This window comes from Dromiciops gliroides, chromosome 5 (assembly GCF_019393635.1).
Source record: "Dromiciops gliroides isolate mDroGli1 chromosome 5, mDroGli1.pri, whole genome shotgun sequence".
In the NCBI taxonomy this organism is placed as follows: Eukaryota; Metazoa; Chordata; class Mammalia; order Microbiotheria; family Microbiotheriidae; genus Dromiciops; species Dromiciops gliroides.
Genome location: NC_057865.1, coordinates 188038021 through 188060195, shown reverse-complemented (window position 1 = coordinate 188060195; position 22175 = coordinate 188038021). Strand labels below are relative to the sequence as shown.

Genomic DNA, 22175 nt, shown 5'->3' with positions numbered 1-22175 from the left:
CCGTATGTCTCCCCTTCCAGTTCACTTTGAACCCAAGTTATGTGTGATTAGAGTTGAGTGGGCTACCTCTTATATACGCTTTTATTATTCTATGACATAAATCACCCACCTTGTTGGCAAAACAGTTTTCAACGTTAAACTTCTTAGAATCCGCAACAACTTCTCCATTCTGTAAAATGGTATAGATGAGAACCCGCATAATGGGAGCAGAGGTTGATTCCACGGGGATGCTAAAGAGAAATGTCCCTTTCACTGTTGAACAAAGAGAGTAAAAAGAAATAATTAGGGGTCAAGAGACTGTCCCTGATCATTTTTCGAGACAAGTCAGCTTTGGACAACATGTCTTCATCTTTAGGGCAGAAGAAAGCCCATTGTTTTATTGTAGTTCAGTCATTTTTTCAGTCTTGTTCAACTCTTTCTGACCCTATTTGGGGTTTTCTTGGCAAAGACACTGGAGTAGTTTGCCATTTCCTTCTCCAGCTCATTTGACACATGAGGAAACGAAGGTAAACAGGGTTAAGTGACTTGCCTAGAGTCATATGGCTACTGAGGCCAGATTTGAACCCAGGGAGATGAGTATTCTTGTCTCCAGGCCTAGTAATCTGTCCACTGAACCACTTTGTTTCCCCAGCCTATTGTTTAGTTAATGATCATTCTAGTCAATATATAAAATCCATCCAGATCTCTAATTGCAGAGAAGAGGACTGATATGCTTCTAGTTATAGGAGCATTAATTTAAACGGTAGATATCCTAAAGTGAAATAGCTAGAGTTGTTATTAGAGGCAGAGTATTGTAATGGAAAGTGACTTTAAGCCAGGAAATCTGGATTCTGGTTAGGATTCCCTCACTTACTTGCTGTATGATGTTTAGCAAGTCACCTGTTCTCTTCTTCATCAGTAAAATGGGGATAATATTGCTCTATCTACTCTGAGAATTGTTACAAGGATCACATTAGAGCATGTAAACACTTAAGAACATTCTACTGAGGGGCAGCTAGGTGGCGTAGTGGATAAAGCACTGGCCCTGGATTCCATAGGACCTGAGTTTAGATCCAGCCTCAGACACTTGACACTCACTAGCTGTGTGACCCTGGGCAAGTCACTTAACCCCAATTGCCTCACCAAAAAAAAAAAAAAAGAAGAAGAAAAGAAAAGAAAAAAGAAAAAAAAATAATAGCAGGGGCAATAATCTGTAATTGTCCATTTGGTGACTTAAGCAGATGCCAAGTTGAGTTAAGCAGAGTCAAAGGCTATTCCAACAAACAAATGCAATCCAGGGACTTGGGGTTAACTACATGAAAGAAGGGGAGATGGTATATAAGAACTGGAAATCACATAAAAGTGGAACCAGTCTGAGAGACCTTTTTTCTCATGCTCCTTCTCATCACTGGCATTTGGTGTGATATCGACAAACATCTCTGCCGTTGGGATCTCCTATCACTGGGGCCCAGATCCTTTGCTTCCCCCAAAAACATTAATAACAAATCACATTGAGATAGAACTTTAAAGTTTGCCAAAAACTTTCTTCAGATCCATTCTAAGAGGGACCTATTGCAGGAATTATCTCCATTTTTAAAGATGAGGACACTTAGACTTATAGGGGCTAAGAGACTTGACAAGAGTCACAAAGGTGAATTGGCACTCAGGCTCAAAATCATGTTTTCCAAGATCCGTGTTTTCCACTCCAATAGGCTACTTCTAAATATGTTATATTTACTAGTTGCAATGAATTTTAAAGCCGGTACTTTCCAGGACCACCAGGAAAGCAACCAGATATTCTGGTTTCAGGTGACAAATGGGGTGTGTAAAAGAGAATCCCCAGGGACATAACTCACTTTATCACTGTGGTTACCTAATGCAGATTTACCTGCTCTGTTATTCTTGGTCTTAGAGAATCAGCTAGGTCACGGAGAGGTTGTGCCTTGCCAAAACTCATAGAGCCTAACAGAGGCCAGATATAAACTCAGACACCTCTGACTCCAAGGCCAGCTCTCTTTCCATTATACGGTAATGCCTAGTTAGGGTGACATATTTCCAAGGAATAGTGTCTAGAGAGAGTCCAAAAGTAAGGCTTAAAATGGGCAATCTGGGCACCTAATGCAAATGGGGCCCTGGCAGAGGTCTCTGTCACTGAACATTAATGACCATGAAGGCCATGCTCTTTAGAGACTGAGTGAAAGAGAGATTTGGTATTTCCTTGTCTTCTTTTTTTTTCTTTTTTTTTGTGGGGCAATGAGGGCTAAGTGACTTGCCCAGGGTCACACAGCTAGTAAGTGTCAAGTGTCTGAGGCTGGGTTTGAACCCAGGTCCTCCTGAATCCAGGGCCGGTGCTTTATCCACCGTGTGACCTAGATGCCCCATTTCCTTGTCTTCTTGAACAGTCCTTCATTTATGGGTTAGATCATCCTCCTTAGGTGATATCATTAGTGACTTAAAATCCTGATCCATCATAGCCTATTTGTTATTGGCTTTCAATAATGATAAAACGGGGCAGCTAGGTCGCAAAAAGAACGCCTTGAAAAGCCAAAAGTGGCCAAATGGAAAAGGAAGTACAAAAGCTCTCTGAAGAAAATATCTTTTTAAAAATTATAATTGAGCAAATGGAAGCTAATGGCTTTATGAGAAATCAAGAAACAATAAAGCAAAACCAAAAGAATGAAAAATAGAAGGCAATGTGAAATATCTCCTTTGAAAAACAACTGACTTGGAAAATAGATCCAGGAGAGATAATCTGAAAATTATTGAACTACCTGAAAGCCATGATCAAAAAAAGAACCTAGATATTATCTTCTAAGAAATTATCAGGGAAAATTGCCCTGATATTCTAGAACCAGAATGTAAAATAGAAATTGGAAGAATCCACCAATCACCTCCTAAAAGAGATCCTAAAATGAAAATTCCCAGGAATATTACAGCCAAATTCCAGAGTTCCTAGGTCTAGGAGAAAATATTGCAAGCATCCAGAGAGAAACAATTCAAATATTATGAAGCCACAGTCAGGATAATACAAGATTTAGCAGTTTCTACATTAAAGGATCAGAGGACTTGGAATATGATATTCTGGAGGGCAAAGGAACTAGGATTACAACCAAGAGTCACCTACCCAGGAAAACTGATTATAATCCTTTAGGGGGGTAAATGGGAATTCAATGAAAGAGAGGACTTTCAGGGATTCTTTTTTGTTTGTTTGTTTTGTTTTGTTTTGTTTTTTGCAAGGCTATGGGGGGTTAAGTGACTTGCCCAGGGTCACACAGCTAGTAAGTGCTAAGTGTCTGAGGCTGGATTTGAACTCAGGTCCTCCTGAATCCAGGGCCAGTTGTTTATCCACTGTGCCACCTAGATGCCCTCAGGCATTCTTGATGAAAAGACCTGAACTGAATAGAAAATTTGACTTTCAAATACAAGATTCTAGAGAAGCATAAAAAGGTTAACAGGAAAAAGAAACCATAAGGGAGGGGGAGCTAGGTGGTGCAGTGGATAGAGCACCAGCCCTAGATTCAGGAGGACCTGAGTTCAAATCCGGCCTCAGACACTTAACACTTACTAGCTGTGTGACCTTGGGCAAGTCATTTAACCCCAATTGCCTCACTAAAAAACAAACAAACAAAAAAAGAAACCATAAAGGATATTAAAAGGTTAAACTGTTTACATTCCTACATGGGAAGATGATACTTGTAACTCACAAGAACTTTCTCATTATTAGGGCAGGTGGATGGAGTATATATTTAGACACAGGGCACAAGTGTGAGTTGAATATGAAGGGATAAGGGGGGAAGTGATATAAGGGTGGGCAAATTGGGGAAGGGGCAGTCAGAATCAAAACACCTTTGAAGAGGGAAAGGGTGACAGGCAATAGAGAATAGAGTAAATGACATGGGGAAGGAATAGGATGGAGGGAAATTCAGTTAGCAATAGTAACTGTGAAATGATGAACAAGATGCTCTCAGAGAAGCCTGGAAAGACTTACAAGAGCTGATGCAAAGTGAAATGTACTGTATACAAAGTAACAGCAATATTGTAAGATGATCAGCTGTTAATGACTTGGCTATTCTCAACAATGCAGTGATCCAAGACAACTCTGAAGAACTTATAAAAAATGCAATCCATCTCCAGAGAAAGAACTGATGGTGTCTGAATACAGATTGAAGCATATTTTTTTAGTTTCTTTTTCTTAAGTTTTTTTTGTCTGTTTTCTTTCACAACCTGACTAATGTGGAAACGTTTTGGATGACTGACTACACATGTATAACTTATATTGAATTGCTCATGTTCTTAAGGAGAGTGGGGGAGGGAGGAAGTGAATTTGGAACACAAAGTTTTAAAAAATGGATGTTAAAATTGTTTTTACATGTAATTGGGGGAAGGGGCAGCTAGGTGGCGCAGTGGATAGAGCACCGGCCCTGGAGTCAGGAGGACCTGAGTTCAAATCAAGCCTCAGGCACTTGACACTAGCTGTGTGACCCTTGGCAAGTCACTTAACCCCAATTGCCTCACCAAAAACAAAACAAAACAAAACAAAAACCATGTAATTGGGGGAAAAATAAAATTCTAAATAAATGGAAAAAAAGAATTTATAAGATCAGAAATGGAAATAGTGAATATTCAGAACAATATTCTAAATCTAGTCTTCCCTACGTAGTCTAAGGCTGTTAAGTTTGGAATGAAGCAAAACTTTTAAACTACAAGCACTTTTTGTAATTTTAAACTACATGAAAGGTTACCAAAGAGAAGAAAGAAATAACTTTGTTTTCAATTTAAAATCATAAACATTGAAAACGATGGATATTCAATCATTAGTTGTTGCTACTTCAAGCATTTATGAGGCTTAAAAATTTTAATTTGTTGCTGTCCTTTACCTTCACAAGAAGGAGGGGTAAAAGGGAGAAGGGGTGAAGGTGAGCATTTCAATCTCACTTGACAAAGTCCTTCACTGGTGCTTGGTCTGTCATGTAGATTTATTTATTGAGTTCTGATCAAATAAGCAATAGTTTTAATCATATCTGTTCTGGGTTTATCCACAGGGAGAGTCCAATTTCATGATTGCTGAGACATGTAGTTAGTTTGTTCTCTCCTCTCAGCAAAAACTGTCATCATTTCCCAGGAAACCCTCATCGTGAAATGAGCTGAAGACACTGGATATTTATTTAGAAGAAACAAATAAGAGAAAAGAAGGAAAAAGTAAAGAAGTGGGGCATTGAGGCACATATGGCTTTTTTTTTCTTTCTGTAGTTCTTCTATTTGGAGAGTAGAAAAATTGGAAACATCTTTATATGTGAAAATGTATCGGGGCAGCTAGGTGGTGCAGTGGATAGAGCACTGGCCCTGGATTCAGGAGAACCTGAGTTCAAATCCAGCCTCAGACATTTAACACTTACTAGCTGTGTGACCCTGGGCAAGTCACTTAACCCCAATTGCCCCCAAAAAAAAAAATGTATGTCCCTGAGGATCTCAAGGTCACAAAGAAGCTGGGAGAGGTCAAGCTGGGAGTACTCACTGTCTCCTGGCTTCAAAGGCAACACAACGGTGTCTGTTCCAACAATAAGTCCCTTGGCCATGAACTGTAGAAAGAAAAAACATTTCCTTTGATTGCCGCCATTTTTATTTTTAACCCATCTCTCATTTGACACCTGTTGCTGAGGCCCAGCTATCAAGGCAAAGAGAAAAAAGGTCAAAAATAAGAAAGGAAAATGGTAAAGCCCAAAGTGTTGGGTAATTCCTGAGCCCACTCTAAGCTTTGTGTGTTGAGCAGAGTTCTGGTTTCCATTCTCACCAGGTAATAGAAGGTAAGCTCCTTCAGTTCCTTCAGGGCCTGTCCATTCAGGATGTAGTGCACCCGGATCTCCTGGTTTTGGCCACAGGTCAACGTACTAAATACAGGTTCAATGTAGACATAGCTCTTACTTAAGGAGAAAACATGCTTTATAGTATGGTGTGCTGAGTGGTGCTGGACCATTTTCCACATGTATCCATAGCACTGCATCCTTTCTTTGTATTTGGCCTAAGGAAATAGAACGAAAGGGGGTAGTATTGGATTATCCGTGACTAAGTTTCAAAGCATAAAACTCAACAGGACTACTCTCTCACCCAGTTTTTAAATAGCTAGAAATACTGTGCCCCTAAGCCAAAATTTGAGAAAAGTCCCTTTTTCCTACAGCCTCCATAAAATATAGGGCTACTTAACTCAAGATAAAAAGATGAAGCCACTAGCAGTGATATCTTCATTTGTTCTGGCTTTAAGTTGCTTTGCACTGCTTAGCCAATGGAACATTAATTCTTAACAAGATGAATACTGACATTAAAATTTTAAATATTTAATCTTTAGCAAGAGGGCACCTCCTTTTAAGTTTAGAGGGCTTGTCCAAAATAAGTATTATTTGTAAGTCTACACTTCACTTCTACCAAGAGCTGTTTGGTTAGTCCTATATCCCAAATAGTACCCCTATCCCTCATGAGAGACCCATTAAACAGGTGAATAGTAAACTAGTATCCTTAATTTAATGTTTGCCATCCTAGACCATAGGCTTCCTATTATTCTTCATATCTGGACGGCCTTGTGGTTACCAATGCAATAACATCTCTAAAGGGGCGGGGAAGGATAGCTTGGATTTGCAGAGATTTATGGGGTTTGGAGACTTCCTCCCCACCATTATTTTCTGAGACAAGGAAGTATAACCTTGCTTGAGCCTGGGATGGGACTAAAATGAAAACTAGTGAAAAAGAGGAGGAGAGAACACTCTAAAATAGAGACCACACCAGTCATCGCCCCCAACTCAGCTCTCAATGCTTCTGCAGCTTCACAGAGCCCCTAAGATTATGGGGAAAGTCCCATGTTCTTATCAGTCTCACTTCAATCCCAAACCATGAGTTACTTCCTTGCCTCAGGTGGCAGGAGCGGGGAGGGAGGGAGATTCCAAATCCTATAAGTCTAGCTTATACTTCCCCCTGTAGAGGAAATATTAGACTAACATCATTACTGGTTGTAGGGGCATACCTTTCTTACTTACTGTGAGACTGATGGAGGGAGAAGTGAAGTTGTCAGTGTCAAATGAGAACTGTACCAAGCCTTGTGCATCAGTGGTATAGTTTTTGATGAAGTCTTGGTTAGATTCCATCACAGTGATAGAAACATGTTCATTTGGGATGGGCTCATCCTTCCCATCCACTAGGAGCACCTGAGGAATCAAAGTTGTGATTAGTCTCATGCATGGTGCCCAGGACAAAGACAACTCACCTTTGCTTTCCTGCCACAAGTCAAAGATCCTGGACCTATTCTGTTACATCCATTCACGATCAGTCACTCCATCCTAGCTGTCTATAGGTAAAATCTTGCAACTTAGGTAGCTAAATATAGGAATCTAAAACACATTACATGATTTTCACTTGATGTATCTAGAATCAAAATTACTCCATTCCCAAACTATGTTATACAAATGATTATAGTTGTGCTAGTTCCTATAATAATTAAAAACTGGTAATATTCAAAGATACTCTTTTTGCCATTTAATGCATTTAAAATATGTTTAAGAAAGAGCAATGTAAAAATTTTACTCATGATAATCAAACTATGTTCAAACTAACATAACATTCACCATTACCTCAAGCTAAAACCACTTATCTATTATGATCTCCATGGGAAACCAGAGTTAGATGGAAGGTAGTGGCAAGCAGGACTATGGAAAATGTGTGACAATTACTGACTCCCACCTAATTGGTGATTGGAGAAAGATTAAAATTGAAAGAAGGAAAGAACTGTGCACCAAATCTATCTAGCTGCTGTCAATATTAGCAGCAGAGCTAGCAGCAAATGGAAGGGAGTAAGCTCTGATGTTTGTAACACCTTGAAATTTGGTTTTTATTTTGTTTTGGCAGGGCAATGAGGGTTAAGTGACTCGCCCAGGGTCACACAGCTAGTGAGTATCAAGTGTCTGAGGCCAGATTTGAACTCAGGTACTCCTGAATCCAGGGCCAGTGCTTTATCGACTGCACCACCTAGCTGCCCCCACTCTGAAATTTTAGTTAAGATTTCATTACAAGGGAAAGCAATCAGGGGAGTATTTCTTGGTAGTTTTGATAAAGAAAAAGACCAACACTGAATGTTGAAGTACTAAGGGATATGAGAAATCATCTAGTCCAATCTCCTCATCTTCAGATGAGGAAACTGAGACCCAAAGAGATTATGAAGAAGCTTCCTCAAAGTCAGACAATTAGTATAATGGCTGGGGCTCAAATCCATGTCTCCTGTGTGTTAGGGATACTCTACCTGCCCAAAGAAAGGGATTCCATGCCTGTAGTGTGAATCCACATTCACAAATGAAACTTTGCTTATAACATCCGTGAGTTCACAGGATCCCGTTCCAGTCAATTCCATTTCTAAAAGGGAAGTAAGCAAGAAGTGATCTCTCCTGGAAGAGAACTTTTTTTTTTTTTTTTTTTGCGGGGCAATGGGGGTTAAGTGACTTGCCCAGTGTCACACAGCTAGTAAGTGTCAAGTGTCTAAGGATTTGAACTCAGGTATTCCTGAATCCAGGGCCGGTGCTTTATCCACTGCGCCACCTAGCCACCCCGAGAACTTAAAAAAAAAGAAAATCTGGATGCTACGTCCACATTTCTTCAATCTGGTAGCCATTGCTTATGGTGTCCCACATTTGTATGATATACAAACCTGTCCCTTCCTCTGTGATCTTGGCAGTCACATGAAGTTTCATCTCAAACTCATTTCTCTTCAATTGGAAAACTTTGGTCTTTAATTTTTGGGATGCACAACCTAAACCATCTAGCTAAAAGTAAAGAAAATAAAAGAAGGATAAGGATGTTTGAAATGTCATACTGGGTCAGACTAATAGTCAAATTAAGTCAGGATTCTCTCTGGCAGAAGGAACCAGCAGACATGGTTAGTTAGCAGAGTCTGTAATTTATCACAGAAATATACTTAGGTAGAGACTTTGGGCTAGCCCAGCTGCTCAAAATGCCCTCTTTTTAGGTCTGTGAGTTCACTCCTCTTGGGTGTTTATTGGATTTTCTAATCATACTCTTCTATATGGAGTATTGGAGTAGCCCACTCCAGTCTCTCTCCTCTCTAATCCATTCTCCACCCAACTGCCAAAATACTTCCCTAAGGCCCTTGGACTCTCCTGATCAAAGAGCCTTCAAGGGCTCCCGATTATCTCCAACACAAAATACAAATGCCCTAGCCAAAGTTTAAAACCTTCTACAAGCACCCTATGTTCTACCCCGACTGGGCTACATGTTGTTTCCTAAATTCCATATTCTATCTCTTGTCTCCAAACATTTGTACAAGTTATTGCCTGTGCCTGGAATGCTGTCTCCTCACTACCTCTCAGAACCTTTATTTTTCTTCCAGGCTCAGTTCAGCTGATATCTTCTCCATGAAGTTTTCTCTCTGAATGCTCATTTAAGGCTAGAATGTTGCACTTGAAGTCAGGAAGAGCCAAGTTCAAATCCTGCTTCAGGCACTTACAAGCTACATGATCCCGGGCAAATCAAATAATTCCTCTCGAGCTCTGTTTCCGCCTTTATAAAATGAAGGGTTGGGGCAGCTAGGTGGTACAGTGGATAGAGCACCGGCCCTGGAGTCAAGAGTACCTTAGTTCAAATCCAGCCTCAGACACTTAACACTTACTAGCTGTGTGACCCTGGGCAAGTCACTTAACCCCAATTGACTCACTAATAAAAAATTTTAAAAAATAAATAAATAAAATAAAATGAAGAGTTACAGTTGGAATTCCTTCCAGCTCTAAACCTATTATACTATTTATTATCTTAATGATGCTCACTGTTTAGCAAATTAAATCAACACCTATTAGCTTCCTAATAAAAACAGCATTTTCTACTTACCTGCTTGCTGAATTCCTCACACACATTCTCTGACTCTTGGCCATAGCAATTAGAATACTCTGAGTACTTCCTGCACACACTCACACTTGCCAGACCTGAAACAGGCTCCCCATAAGTGTATCTGTCACCGGAATCAAATGATAGAAAATAAATTCATTAGTAGCAGAAACAGAGATTTCCTGGTCCCATTTTCTGTATCCTGAGATAGCCAGAGCAAGTTTATTCAGGTTCTCTAGAAATCTTTTTATCTTTCTAGCTCATATTAAAGGTCATTTTGGTTCAATGAAGCAAACTAATCTGAATAAATCTCTGATCTCTATAATAAGAAAGAATACTACATATGCACATATATAAGGGTAAATGAACAAAGACAATGGAAGAGGGTATAGCTATTAACTTCAACATCATTTAAAATCTTTTAATTAGCAATAAATAGAAATTTATTTGTTTTGTTACTATCAATAGTTAAATTCATAATAAATTTCTTTTTTTAAGTAAAGAAATATATTCCAGTGAACCCTCTGAAACACGGTCTTTCTATTGTCCCTCTATCTCTGCTTTCTTTGGATTCTTCCTTATTTTTTCTTTGGTTGGTCTTTAGTGATATTCATTCCATTTTGGGGGTGTTAACTCTCCCCAAAGTCCTTTTTGATCTATGTCTTTCCAATACCTAGTAATAGGATCATAATTCCTTGCTCTAATTTCTCTCTGGCTTCTCTCTTCAAAGCCCATCACGTCTATAGCAAATTGTCAGTTAACCTATCAGAGAATTCCTTGGCCATTATTGAGACAGAACTGGAGAAGGAATCTTGTTGTGACTTTGGTACTTCAAAAGAAAACATTTCTCTATTCAATCTATAACCTCTGCTACTAGTAGAATACTTGTGTCTGTCAGTGTCAAGATCACCCCATAGCTTTGAAGTAGAGAGGTATTCAACTTCTAGTGAGACAAGAAGATGGGGAAGCAGCAGGAAAGAGTTCTACAGGAGAGGGAATGGCTTGGATCCATTAGCAACTTGTCCTGGTATTAAGAAAAACCATGCACAATTTTCCCTTCCTTTAGAGAGAGTTTCTTTTTACTGAGGTTCAAGCTAGAGAAGAAAAGATGACCTACTCACCGCCCACACACTGACACTGTAAGTTCTTCATCCGAGATTGTTATTTTATTTGGCACCTTGACCTGCACCTCAAACTTGGGCAGCACTGTTGGGAAAATACGGAAAACACAACAATCTAACAAACTGTCTGCAGGCGCATCACTTTTGTTCGAGCCTCTCTGCACAAGTGCCTGAGATAACATCTTAAGTGTCATCAAAAGGCAACTGGGAAGGGCAGCTAGGTGCCACAGTGGATAGAGCACCCCAGCCCTGGAGTCAGGAGGACCTGAGTTCAAATCCAGCCTCAGACACTTAACACTTAATAACTGTGTGACCCTAGGCAAGTCACTTAACCCCAACTGCCTCACAAAAAAAAAAAAAAGGCAACTGGATATGTCAAAGGGTCCAGTTTATTCACAGATGTCAACTTAGGCCTCAGCAATCTAACTAATGAAATGTCCTGAACAGATCCTGACAGTTCTAGCAGGAAATGAAATGAATCTACTAAAAGGAGAAGAATTTGTATGTTCGTAGAGAATAAAGTGGCTTTCGAGTAGAAGAGCTGTTGTCAAGAAATATCATCTCTTCCTCCAGGACCAGAGCAAAAGAAGAGAACATGCATGGAGATGTTGAGTTGGTCTAAAATGTTGAATTGAGGAGGAAGAGCTTAGACCTGATGGCTCTAATTTCTTCATGGAGATGTGAGATCCCTAATGAGAGGAAAGGGAAGGGGGTTTGAGGAGAGAAGAGAAAGTTGAAGATAGTTGTGCAAGGAATAATAAAAAGATTAGAAAGCAGAAGTGAAGGCCCAGTGGACACTGGACAATATAAATTTATCACAGACCCAGTCAGCACAGTTGTGCAATTTCCTCCAGTGGCTTTCAGCAGAAGGCAACCAATAGCAGAGAAGGTAGATGAAGTAAGGGTGATACAAGGTTGGGGCTTGTAAGCTCCTTCAAAACAGGGACCCTGCATTAATTATTTATCTCTCTTTCCTAACAAACTGCTCTAGACACAGTAAGAGCTTAATAAATCAGTCTTGATGATCCCGAAGGACTTATGATGAAAAAAAAATGCTAACCAACTCGAGAGAGAGAATTGATGAAATTTGAGCACAGACTGAAGCATACTTTTTCACTGTCTTTATTTTCCTGTTTTGTCTGTGTGTTTTCTTTTACAACACAGCTAATATGGAAATATGTTCTGCATGACTTCACATGTATAATCAATATCATATTGCTTACCTTCTTAAGGGGTGGGGAATGAGTAAGAGGAAGGGAGAGAATTTGGGAGTCAAATTTTTTTTTAAATGAAGGTTAAAGCATATTAATGTAATTAGGAAAGATTTAACAAAATAAATGAAAAATATGTAAAAAAAGAAGAAGAAATAGGTCTTGAATGAATGTTTTGCTAAAGAATATCATTATTTTTCACACAGTATCCATTCACACCCTAGTGATGATCTTGGATGGAATGAAATGTAGTGAATTTGCTTTCCAGACCATCCCAGCCCATGGAAAAGGGAGAGAATCTAAATGATCTAAAATCCTAGGACCTACTTCACAATGTCCCCCCTACCAGTCCAGGATACATACCAAATTCATCCACCTTAAAGGAGTGTTCTTTACTTCCTCCCAATTCCTTCTGCACCACCACTTTGTAGGAGCCATGGAGCGGTTCTGATGAGAGGGGGAAGGAGAGCTGCTTGAGACCTCCCTCTAAGTTGAGGTTCTGCCACTGCATGATACGATTCCTTTTGGGGTCCTAGAAGAAGAAAAGACTGTAACAGTAACACAAGGAACAAGAAAGCTAGAGGAGAAATGTGAGAACTCCTAGATGATTCAGAGTAATCTCAAGGGTCTTTAGCACTGCTCTTCTGTGAGATAGGAATGGAAGCAATGAGCTACAACATGTTGAAGGCTTGGGAATAGGAAGAACTTTTAAGACAAAGGCTTCTCATATTAGCTCATATCTCTGAGATGTCATGGGAAGGTTCCTGTATTTACTGATTCCCCCAGGTTTTAAATCCTTCCTTCTACTTACCTCAATGTATACCACTGGAAACTGGAAGGGGAAAAAAAAGAAAAAAATATGTTGAACACTGCTTCTTAAGACAGAAAATTTAGACAAATCTACAAACAGCTTTATATGGTTACATCAGCAGTAGAATGCATTCTGGATAGAAGCTTCTCAGAACTATTATTAGGTATATGTATACACACATAACAGATGCTTATGGGGCACAGAGCACTGAACCTGGAGTCAGGAAGAACTGAGTTCAAATGTGACCTTGGACACTTACTAGCTCTGTGACCTTAAGCAAGTCCTTTAACTTCTGTTTGCCTCAGTTTCTTCATCTGTCAAATGGGGATAATAATAGCACCTATCTTCCCAAAGTTGTTTTGAGGATGAATTGAGATGATATTTGTAAAGTGTTTAGCATAATGCCTGGCACATGGTAGACACCATAAAAATATTAGCTATAATGATGATGAAGATGGTATTTTTACACATACCTATGCCTTTTCATTCATTTGAGATCTGGGATTTCCTGCCACTAAAAGTTCATGATTGTAATCATCTCGTCAAGGCCATCACCATACTGTGACCTTTTTATACTGTGCTCTTTGTCACTGATTCTAAAGAACGGCAGCATCCTTAGCTCCTCCTATGAGGGAGATGGGCAGGAAATCCACCTTTGGCTTTATCCATTATTCAACCTTGCATCAAGAGGATTTATTTACCTTGCACCCTACCCAAACATCAGATGTTACTCTTAAAGGAAGGAAACTTGGTTGGCCAAAGCATTTGCTCAATCTAGTTCAGGAGGAGAAGATGATGGATAAGTGTGAACAAAAGAAAGGTGAGTCACCGTAGACTTAGTTAAATTCAAGTTTGACAAGGTCTAACACCACTTTTCAGGAACATAGATTTAGAGCTAGAAGAGACCGTAGTGGTCATATAGTTCAACTCTTGTTTTATGGAAGAGGAAACTAAGGCACAGGGAGATGAAATCCCTTGTCCCAAATCACCCACTGGTGAAGCTACAACATGACCTCAGGTCTTTTGATTCCACATCTAACACTGTTACTCCTATATCATATCATTTCACTTCTGTTTCAAATGGAGTTTACTAGAGGGCTATTTATATGCCAGATGCTTAATAAGGACATGAATTTCCTCTACCTCTTCTCCCTTCATAATGTTTCATATTGGAAATCTTATCCTGAGACAGGGTTGGAAGTCACAGCTGTTATTCTCAGCTTCCCCAGAGGCACGCCCCTCACCTTTATGGTCCCACAACAGTTTAACATGGCTGTTTGGGTGACTCACCAGCTCATTCAGGGGGCGAAAATTTCCATCCACAGAGACAATGCGAAACTGAACTGAAACAAAGAAAAATATTAACTATGAGGCCCAAAGTCCCTATGCCAGTCACCTTGGACAGTGACCTAGGAGGCCAAGAGACAAAGAAAACTGTGGAGATTTTCACTAGGAAAATAATGGAGAAGAGACTCTCCATTTCTTGGAGTTGCCCTTGACTCTTACAACCTTCATACCTGTCTGTCTTGGCTTGTAGATAGGCTTGTCTGTTTGGATAAAGACCAGACTCTCTGAGTTCTTCACCAGCACCGTCTTCCGTTTACTGAACATCTGGGTTGGACCATTTACCTGCACAGTGAAGAATGCCACCTCCGAGAGTTTTGATAATCTTGGGATCTGGAAAATGCAAATGTTTTTCATAACTTATACTGCTCATTCACTCTGGAGACCTCATGCCTCAATATAAACTTCCTTTCTCTCTCAGTTTCTCTAGAGGAAGCTGGTAAGTGTCATGGAGTATTTTTTTGTCTTTTTACCAATGGAGCTGAGACTAATAAGACCTAATTTACCACAAATCTTCCTTCTGCATATATCTGTATTACTTCTTTTACTTCTTTACTCTGTGTCTCTCCACTGTCTACCAAATAAAGTCTAACATTCTTAACTTGTACTCCATAACAGCGTGTTTGCTTTCATTACCATCAAGCCTTCTGTCACTTTTTGTTTATTTGTTTGTTTGGGGTTTTTTTGCAGAGCAATGGGGGTTAAGTGACTTGCTCAGGGTCACACAGCTAGTAAGTGTCAACTGTCTGAGGCTGGATTTGAACTCAGGTCCTCCTGAATCCAGGATCCGTGCTTTATCCACTATGCTACCTAGCTGCCCCCCCCTGCTGTCACTCTTAATAAAAGTTTGACTGACTGAGTGACTTTGTTTCCCCACCACCCAAAAAACTATATTCAGAAAACTGGACTGCTAGTCATCCCCAAATATCTTCAGTTTTCCTACCTTTGGTCACTTACTTACACATATGAAGAAGCTGTCATCCATTAGGTCTCTCAATTTTTATAGCTTAAACCCTATGGAGACTACTAAGACGGTAACTCTCACATCCACCCCTTTAGTGAGATCATTCCCCCTCTCCTCAGTTTAACTAAGGTGTTTAGTGCCACCCTCCCAGTCCAAGAGCTCTCTTGCTATTGTGTATTCTTTGAGCAGTTCTAGTCAGGAGAATGTCTCCAATTTCTGTTTGTGGTTTTACTGAGAAAAATGGGTTCCCTGGATATTTGCCATTCACAATGATCTTTCCTGCAAGCTGGCTAATGTAAGATAAGGGTCACCCTTCTTTATAATAGCAATCAAGAAAGTGGCTTTCATTTTGAACCTATCATACCCCCAGTCAAAGATATTTGAAGGGCTGCAGAGAGACAAAATTCAAGTCCTCCTGGATATAGGAGAGATTGTCCTGCCTCAGAGTTCCTAGATTTTGCCTGTTCTTCCCTACTTCTATCAGCTAGGATGCTGCTAGCATGGGAATGGACCTTCTTTCTGCCAAGTTGGACTAGATCCCAGATCATATCTATGCCATCAGTGAACTACGTCATATATATGTCTGTATAAGCTTCTATACAAACAAAACCACATACATATATGTCCATGTGGATATACATGTATAATCTACACACTTATATTAGACAGCCTTTGTCCCTATACTTTACATTCTTTATATTCATCATTTTTATGGTACATAATATCCAACTACATTCATGAACCACTATTTGCTTGGCTATTTTTCAATCTGCTGGGCAGCTAACCACTTTTGTTCCCTGTTCCCTTGTTACCACAAAAAGTACTGCTGTAAATATTATGGCATAGATGAGATCTTGCTTTTCTATCTTTTAATTCCTTGGGGTTATATCCTTATCAATGAGATCTCTTGGTCAGCAATAGCATTTTTGTCACTTTTTAAGCCTAATTTTAAAATGCTTTCCAGAGGGATTGGACCAGTTAATGGTTCTTCTTTGGGACCACGCTTGGTCACTATAATTGCACAGTGTTTAGTTTGGGATGTTTTGTTCTTTCCACTTGGACTTCTTTCTTATGCTTATTATGAGCACCTCAAGGGGAGATGAGTAAATGTTCCATGAAATGATAGAGCACGTGATATAACTAAATCTTTCAGTTCCTTTCTTTGTCCTTCCAAAGAGAATCCATGCTCCATCCTCCTACTTCAGTGAAAATTCCTTATCTTAAATTTTGGTGATATCAAAAATGTTTGTAGATATGGTTCAGTGGTATTTGGATTCATTGATCCCTGGGCAAGGATCTCACCGAATCAGGAATAATACTTACATTCGCATTAATAGACATTCTAAAAACTCTCATTCTTAGCACTCTCTGACCCCCCTTTCACCCTTCTCCCCTAAAGGAGTGGAAGGGAGCTGCCGCTGCCTCTGCAGACCACTTTGTAGTTTTCTATAGCCAAAGGTCTGTCACTTCCACAGCACAGGCCCTCACCCCCTTAAGCTTAAGCTAGGCTGCTCCTCCTGCCCCATTTCTCCTTCCCAAGTCCATCCTACACTCTGCTTTCCAACCAATCTTCCTAATGCAGGTTTGGTCATGTCACTCCTCTCCCCACCCCGCCCCATTCTACAAACTCTAGTGGCTCCCTATTACCTCCAAGATTAAATATAAAATCCTTTTTGGCTTTTAAAGCCTTGCATGACCTGACCTCCCTCCCCCCCCCCACTTTTCTAGTCTTCTTACACATACTTTGTGACCTGGTGACAGCTGCTTCCTTCCTATTCCTCAAACAAGACATTCCATTGACAGACTCCAGTTATTTTCTTTTTTCTTTTTTTCTTTTCTTTTTGGTGAGGCAATTGAGGTTAAGTGACTTGCCCAGGGTCACACAGCTAGTAAGTGTTAAGTGTCTGAGGTCAGATTTGAACTCAGGTCCTCCTGACTCCAGGGCCAGTGCTCTATCCACTGCTCCACTTAGCTGCCCCTGACTCCAGGTATTTTCACTGGCTATCACCCATGCCTGGCATTTTCTCCCTCTTCATCGCCACCTGATTTTCCTATCTTCTTTCAAGTCTCATTTGTCAAGTGCTTAATGCCCTATCTGAGAATCTGAGATGCTTGAGAGCAGGGACTTTTTATTTATCTTGCATTGGTATCCCCTGGTGCTTAGCACAGTGCCTGGAACATAGTAAGCACTCAATAAATGCTTGTTGATTGGGGTGCAATAGCCAAATAAGTCATCCCATAGCACGACTAGCTTACTCAGGATGAGCATCTGTACTGTACTTACACTGACCTTCAGAAAACACATTTTCTATTGCTGGGACAAAGTGTCAGCAGCATGATAGAACCTTTCAGTAGTTTTGCTCTGCTGAAATGGCCTTCAAAAATCTAGAGTCGTGGGGCAGCTAGATGGAGCAGTGGTTAAAGCGCTGGCCCTGGATTCAGGAGTACCTGAGTTCAAATCCAGCCTTGGAGACTTGACACTTGACACTTACTAGCTGTGTGACCCTGGGCAAGTCACTTAACCCCCATTGCCCCTCAAAAAAAACCCAAAACCCAAAAACCAAACAAAAACAAAAAAAAAAATCTAGAGTCGTCACCCTATCATGATGAGTTGTCGGGATAGTACTTTGTAGAGAGATGGGTGTGTCTATCTGTATGCATTTAAACATAAAATCATGGATTAAAGCTGGAAAGGACCTTATAGATCATGTATTATAGTCCCTTCATTTTATGGGTGAAGGAACTGAAACCCAGGAGATTTAAATGAAATCCTCAAGATCATGAAGGTAATAAGTAGCAAAATGGGGATTCAAGACCCTGAGCTCTTACTCCAAACCCAGTGAGCTTTCTGGTGTACCGTCCCCAACATTACTATACTGTTGCCTGCCTAGCTTTCTCTCCATCTCTCCCTCATGGATACATACAATGATTTCAAGATTCCTATTCCTACAGTAGTCTGGGTGAACCTTGCCAGTTTATCTTCCTCTATAAAGACCCTCCCCTCCCAGAGCCAGAGAAGTGATTCACAGAGTGGAGAAGGGAGGCTTGGCAGAACAAATTCTGGGGGAGACTTCCCCCCACTGGAAATGAGGTTGCTGCTCTGGAGTTTCTTTTTTCTTTCTTTCTTTTTTTGTGGGGCAATGGGGATTAAGTGACTTGCCCAGGGTCACACAGCTAGTAAGTGTCAAGTGTCTCAGGCCGGATTTGAACTCAAGTATTCTTGACTCCAGGGCTGGTGTTTTATCCACTGTGCCACCTAGCTGCCCCCAGCTCTGGAGTTTCAATGAGCAATCCCTTTACAACAGGAAAGGGGCTGGAGTCAGAGGTACATGACAGGACTGGAGACATCATCTGGGTTTAGGACAGCTTCTTCCCATTTGTGCTTCTGGGAGCTATCAGGTAAGCAATGCCAAGAACATGAAGGAGTGGACATCACAGCCAGTGTCACACAGAGTTCGTAAGAACTACAAATGACTAAAAAAAAATCCCATCCTAGAATTAGGAGAGCAAAATGGGAGGGAGAGTTATGTCCTTGCCTGCATTTCTTTATGCCTGAGACTGAGATAGCGTAAAAGTCATCCCTTTTCATTTCTTTGTATGATACATGGGTTCAAGTGCTCAGGAACTTTTCTCATCTGCACTGAAGATCAGAGAAAAGCAAGTATGACAGGGGTTGGGGGAACAGTGAGTCATAACTGACTCTGTTTAGGGACAGCTAGGTGTTACAGTGAATAGAGCACCGGCCTTGGAGTCAGGAGGACCTGAGTTCAAATCCGGCCTCAGACACTTGACACTTACTAGCGGTGTGACCCTGGGCAAGTCGCTTAACCCCAATTGTCCTGCAAAAAATAAAAAATAAAAATAACTGTCTCTATTTTAGTGGAAGAGTTTTTTTTTAATTTTGTTCTATGTATAATATAAACCTGTCACAATTGCATATTGTGCATCAAAATCTATGGGTCCTGAGGCAAGAGATCTGGGAGAGTGATTTACCCAAAAGGAGTGAGGGTTGAGGAAAAATATAAATGCAGTAAATGGCATATATTAAAATTTTATCAATATGCTATCCCTAAACTAGACTCAAGGTGAGCCACTAATGGGTCAAAGACAAAAGACAGTGCTATCATGGCACGAGGGACAGCTTGGACTTCTGCATGCATGCCCACTCTCCAGTGGCCATCAGGAACTGTGGAGCCTCATAATAAATGTTTAACTTGTGCAAGCATCCTTCAGCCAATAGGAAGCAGCTGCAGACTGAATCTGTGGATCAAGTCCCAAGAGAGCACTGCTTGGTGGCTGAGATATTTCACTCTGAGTTCATCCAGACCCTGATTTTTAACCTATGTCAGCACACAGAAGCCAACAATCCAAGGTAGTACAGATGTCTGTGCCACATGTGTCTTTGACACCAGGTGTTAGCAAGTCATTTTCTTAAATTTGACATTGTCCAGCAAAATAGCTGTATCTCACTTGGAAAGGCCCTTCCTAAATGTCAACACGAACTAATTTTCTGATTGGGAAGTCAGCGACAGATACCCAGTGTCAACTATTAGTAATTATGAATGAAATTGGACCTCCCAACTTTCCCTGCCCCATTTCTTAGTTAAGAACAATATGACTTGGGGCAGCTAGGTGGCACAGTGGATAGAGCACCGGTCCTGGATTCAGGAGGACCTGGGTTCAAATCCAGCCTCAGACACTTGACACTTACTAGCTGTGTGACCCTGGGCAAGTCACTTAACCCCAATTGCCCCACCAAAAAAAAAAAAAGAACAATATGACCATTCTTCCAAGGCATTCCCTGTGGAAAGAAAACAGATCTTCCCACCCTTCCAGAAGGACTAGTCCCCATTTATTATAGAGACCAACCCCGGGGGCACTGTAGTAAATCAGACAGGATGGGATGAGTGGTACTCACAGTGAAAGGCAGGCAGAGGACTGCATCCTTCTTGTCCACCTGATGACTGAGTATGATACTGCCATTAAGCCTGTTGAACTCCAAGGTAGCACTTGCAGTCACTGTCTCATTCAAGTTGCTCAGAAACAGACACACTTTTTCAGTGATCTCGGTATGAAGCAGAGAGGGGACTAGGACCAAGTAGTGACTAAAAAGAGAAAAAGCCCAACCAGTCATTGTCTACCCTGTGCTATCACCATAACTGTGTTTCCCTCACAGTCACTGCTACCACCAACAGCTACAAAGGGCATCTGCTCTGAAAAGCTGGACTGATGGCTGTGAAATCCTAGAAGAAATTGCTTTCCTTCTCCATCACTCTCTGTCGGGGGAAGGACATACTATGCAAAGTAGGCTTCAGACCTCACTTTAAGGAAACATCTGAATTAACACATTTATATGCACACAAAAATCAATTAAGTTTTTTTTTTACTTTACATAGCTTTTCAACTGGGAAAGCAGTTATCTAACATGAAGGTATGCTTGCCTAGGAGTCAGTAAGATTTGAGTTCAAACCCCAGAACTACCCTCATTGTATGACATTAGAAAAGTCAAGAATCTTTCTCAGTGCCAATTTCCTCATCAGTAAAATGGGATTGCTAATATCCATACCACTTACCTCACAGGAATGTCTTAAGGGGTGAATGCAACAACACAGTGAAAGTATTGTTCAGAAGCCAGTTGTTAATGAAGCATATCAAATTTTATTTGGTTTAAAAATTCAAATCATATACAGCTTTCCCAGAAATATATCTATTTCATAAAACAAAGTACGTATGACACCAGGGTTGTTGATACTCTTGGTCATGTGAGCATTTGCACCTTTATGATACGAAAATTCTTGATATCATTTTGGGCACCTACCCCCAAACATGGGGTCCCAGGCCACTCTCTATTTTGCCAGGGTCATAGTACATATGAGATCATAGGGTGATAGCAACAACTTAAACTCATATAGCTCTTTAAGGTTTATAAAGTGCTTTCCTCACAATAATGTGATATTGTTTGCCTCATTTTACTGATAAGAAAAATGAGTAGTGCCTTCTTCCTGTCTTCACAGGTATCTCAAATCCATGTGGGACTGCAGTCTACTCAATGGGGATTCTGAAATTAACTTTCCTTGGTTATAATGAGGGACTAGGCCTCAGATAGTTTTCATTTCTTCCCCCTTATGTATATTGGGGATGTAGAGGAGAATATAGGGAAAGGACAAGTGAGGGAGGAGCTGAAGAACCAAGCTCAGGTATCAATGCCTGCCTTTCAATACAAGAAGGAAGACAAAAGTTAATAGAACAAGAAGCTCCTTCCCTGAATAGTCTAATGAATAGATGGGATTCTTAATATTGTAATACTTTCAAAGTGCACATGATTTTGCAACTTTCCCCACATTTGCTATTTTCTAACTCCTGTCCCAGTTGTGAAAGGACTTGGGTTGCTTCTGGAACATAAGATAAGGGGATTAACTGGGAGGCTGCATCTGAATTTTCATTTGTCCTGGATATAGAAAAAAAAAGGTAGATTATTGATGATGGCTGCAGCTGGGAGAAAGGAATGTGGCTACCCCCTGAGACCTGGAGAAGAAGAAAAAGTAGAATGAAAGGCCTAAAACTGGGAAGAGACAAAAATTAACAATGGCTGGAGGCTCAGTGAAACTGATCAAAATGTGAATTAGGCAAATGTTACCTTGATTTCCCTTCCACTTTCTTCTTCCTAGTACCCCCAGTTGCCCAGTCCCCTTATTTTGCCAGCTGTACCACCCTACCTAAGCCTTTTATTCCCAGGGAAGTAGCCAATACTCCCCAAAATATCACTTTCCCTACCAAAACTCCCATTTCCTTGCTTCCTCCATCTCAGCAACTGTTCCAAAAAATAATTTCGTATTAGGTATTAAGAACTGATCATGATTTACTGTATAACC

General features: G+C 40.5%; 1 protein-coding gene across 4 annotated transcripts in view; it reads right to left on the bottom strand.

Moving 5' to 3' along the window:
• Positions 1–22175, bottom strand: part of LOC122727897 (alpha-2-macroglobulin-like) — a 74690-nt gene that overhangs the window by 51858 nt on the left and 657 nt on the right. For all 4 annotated transcript variants that reach the window (XM_043965834.1, XM_043965835.1, XM_043965836.1 and 1 more), the window contains exons 2-14: positions 20222–20408; positions 14513–14672; positions 14286–14338; positions 12996–13016; positions 12548–12716; positions 10974–11058; positions 9856–9976; positions 8663–8777; positions 8261–8370; positions 7005–7172; positions 5771–5998; positions 5495–5558; positions 110–252 (exon numbers count right to left, since the gene is read on the bottom strand). In XM_043965834.1, coding sequence (XP_043821769.1) covers positions 110–252; positions 5495–5558; positions 5771–5998; positions 7005–7172; positions 8261–8370; positions 8663–8777; positions 9856–9976; positions 10974–11058; positions 12548–12716; positions 12996–13016; positions 14286–14338; positions 14513–14672; positions 20222–20408 — 1624 coding nt within the window. The remainder of the gene's footprint in view (positions 1–109; positions 253–5494; positions 5559–5770; positions 5999–7004; positions 7173–8260; positions 8371–8662; positions 8778–9855; positions 9977–10973; positions 11059–12547; positions 12717–12995; positions 13017–14285; positions 14339–14512; positions 14673–20221; positions 20409–22175) is intronic.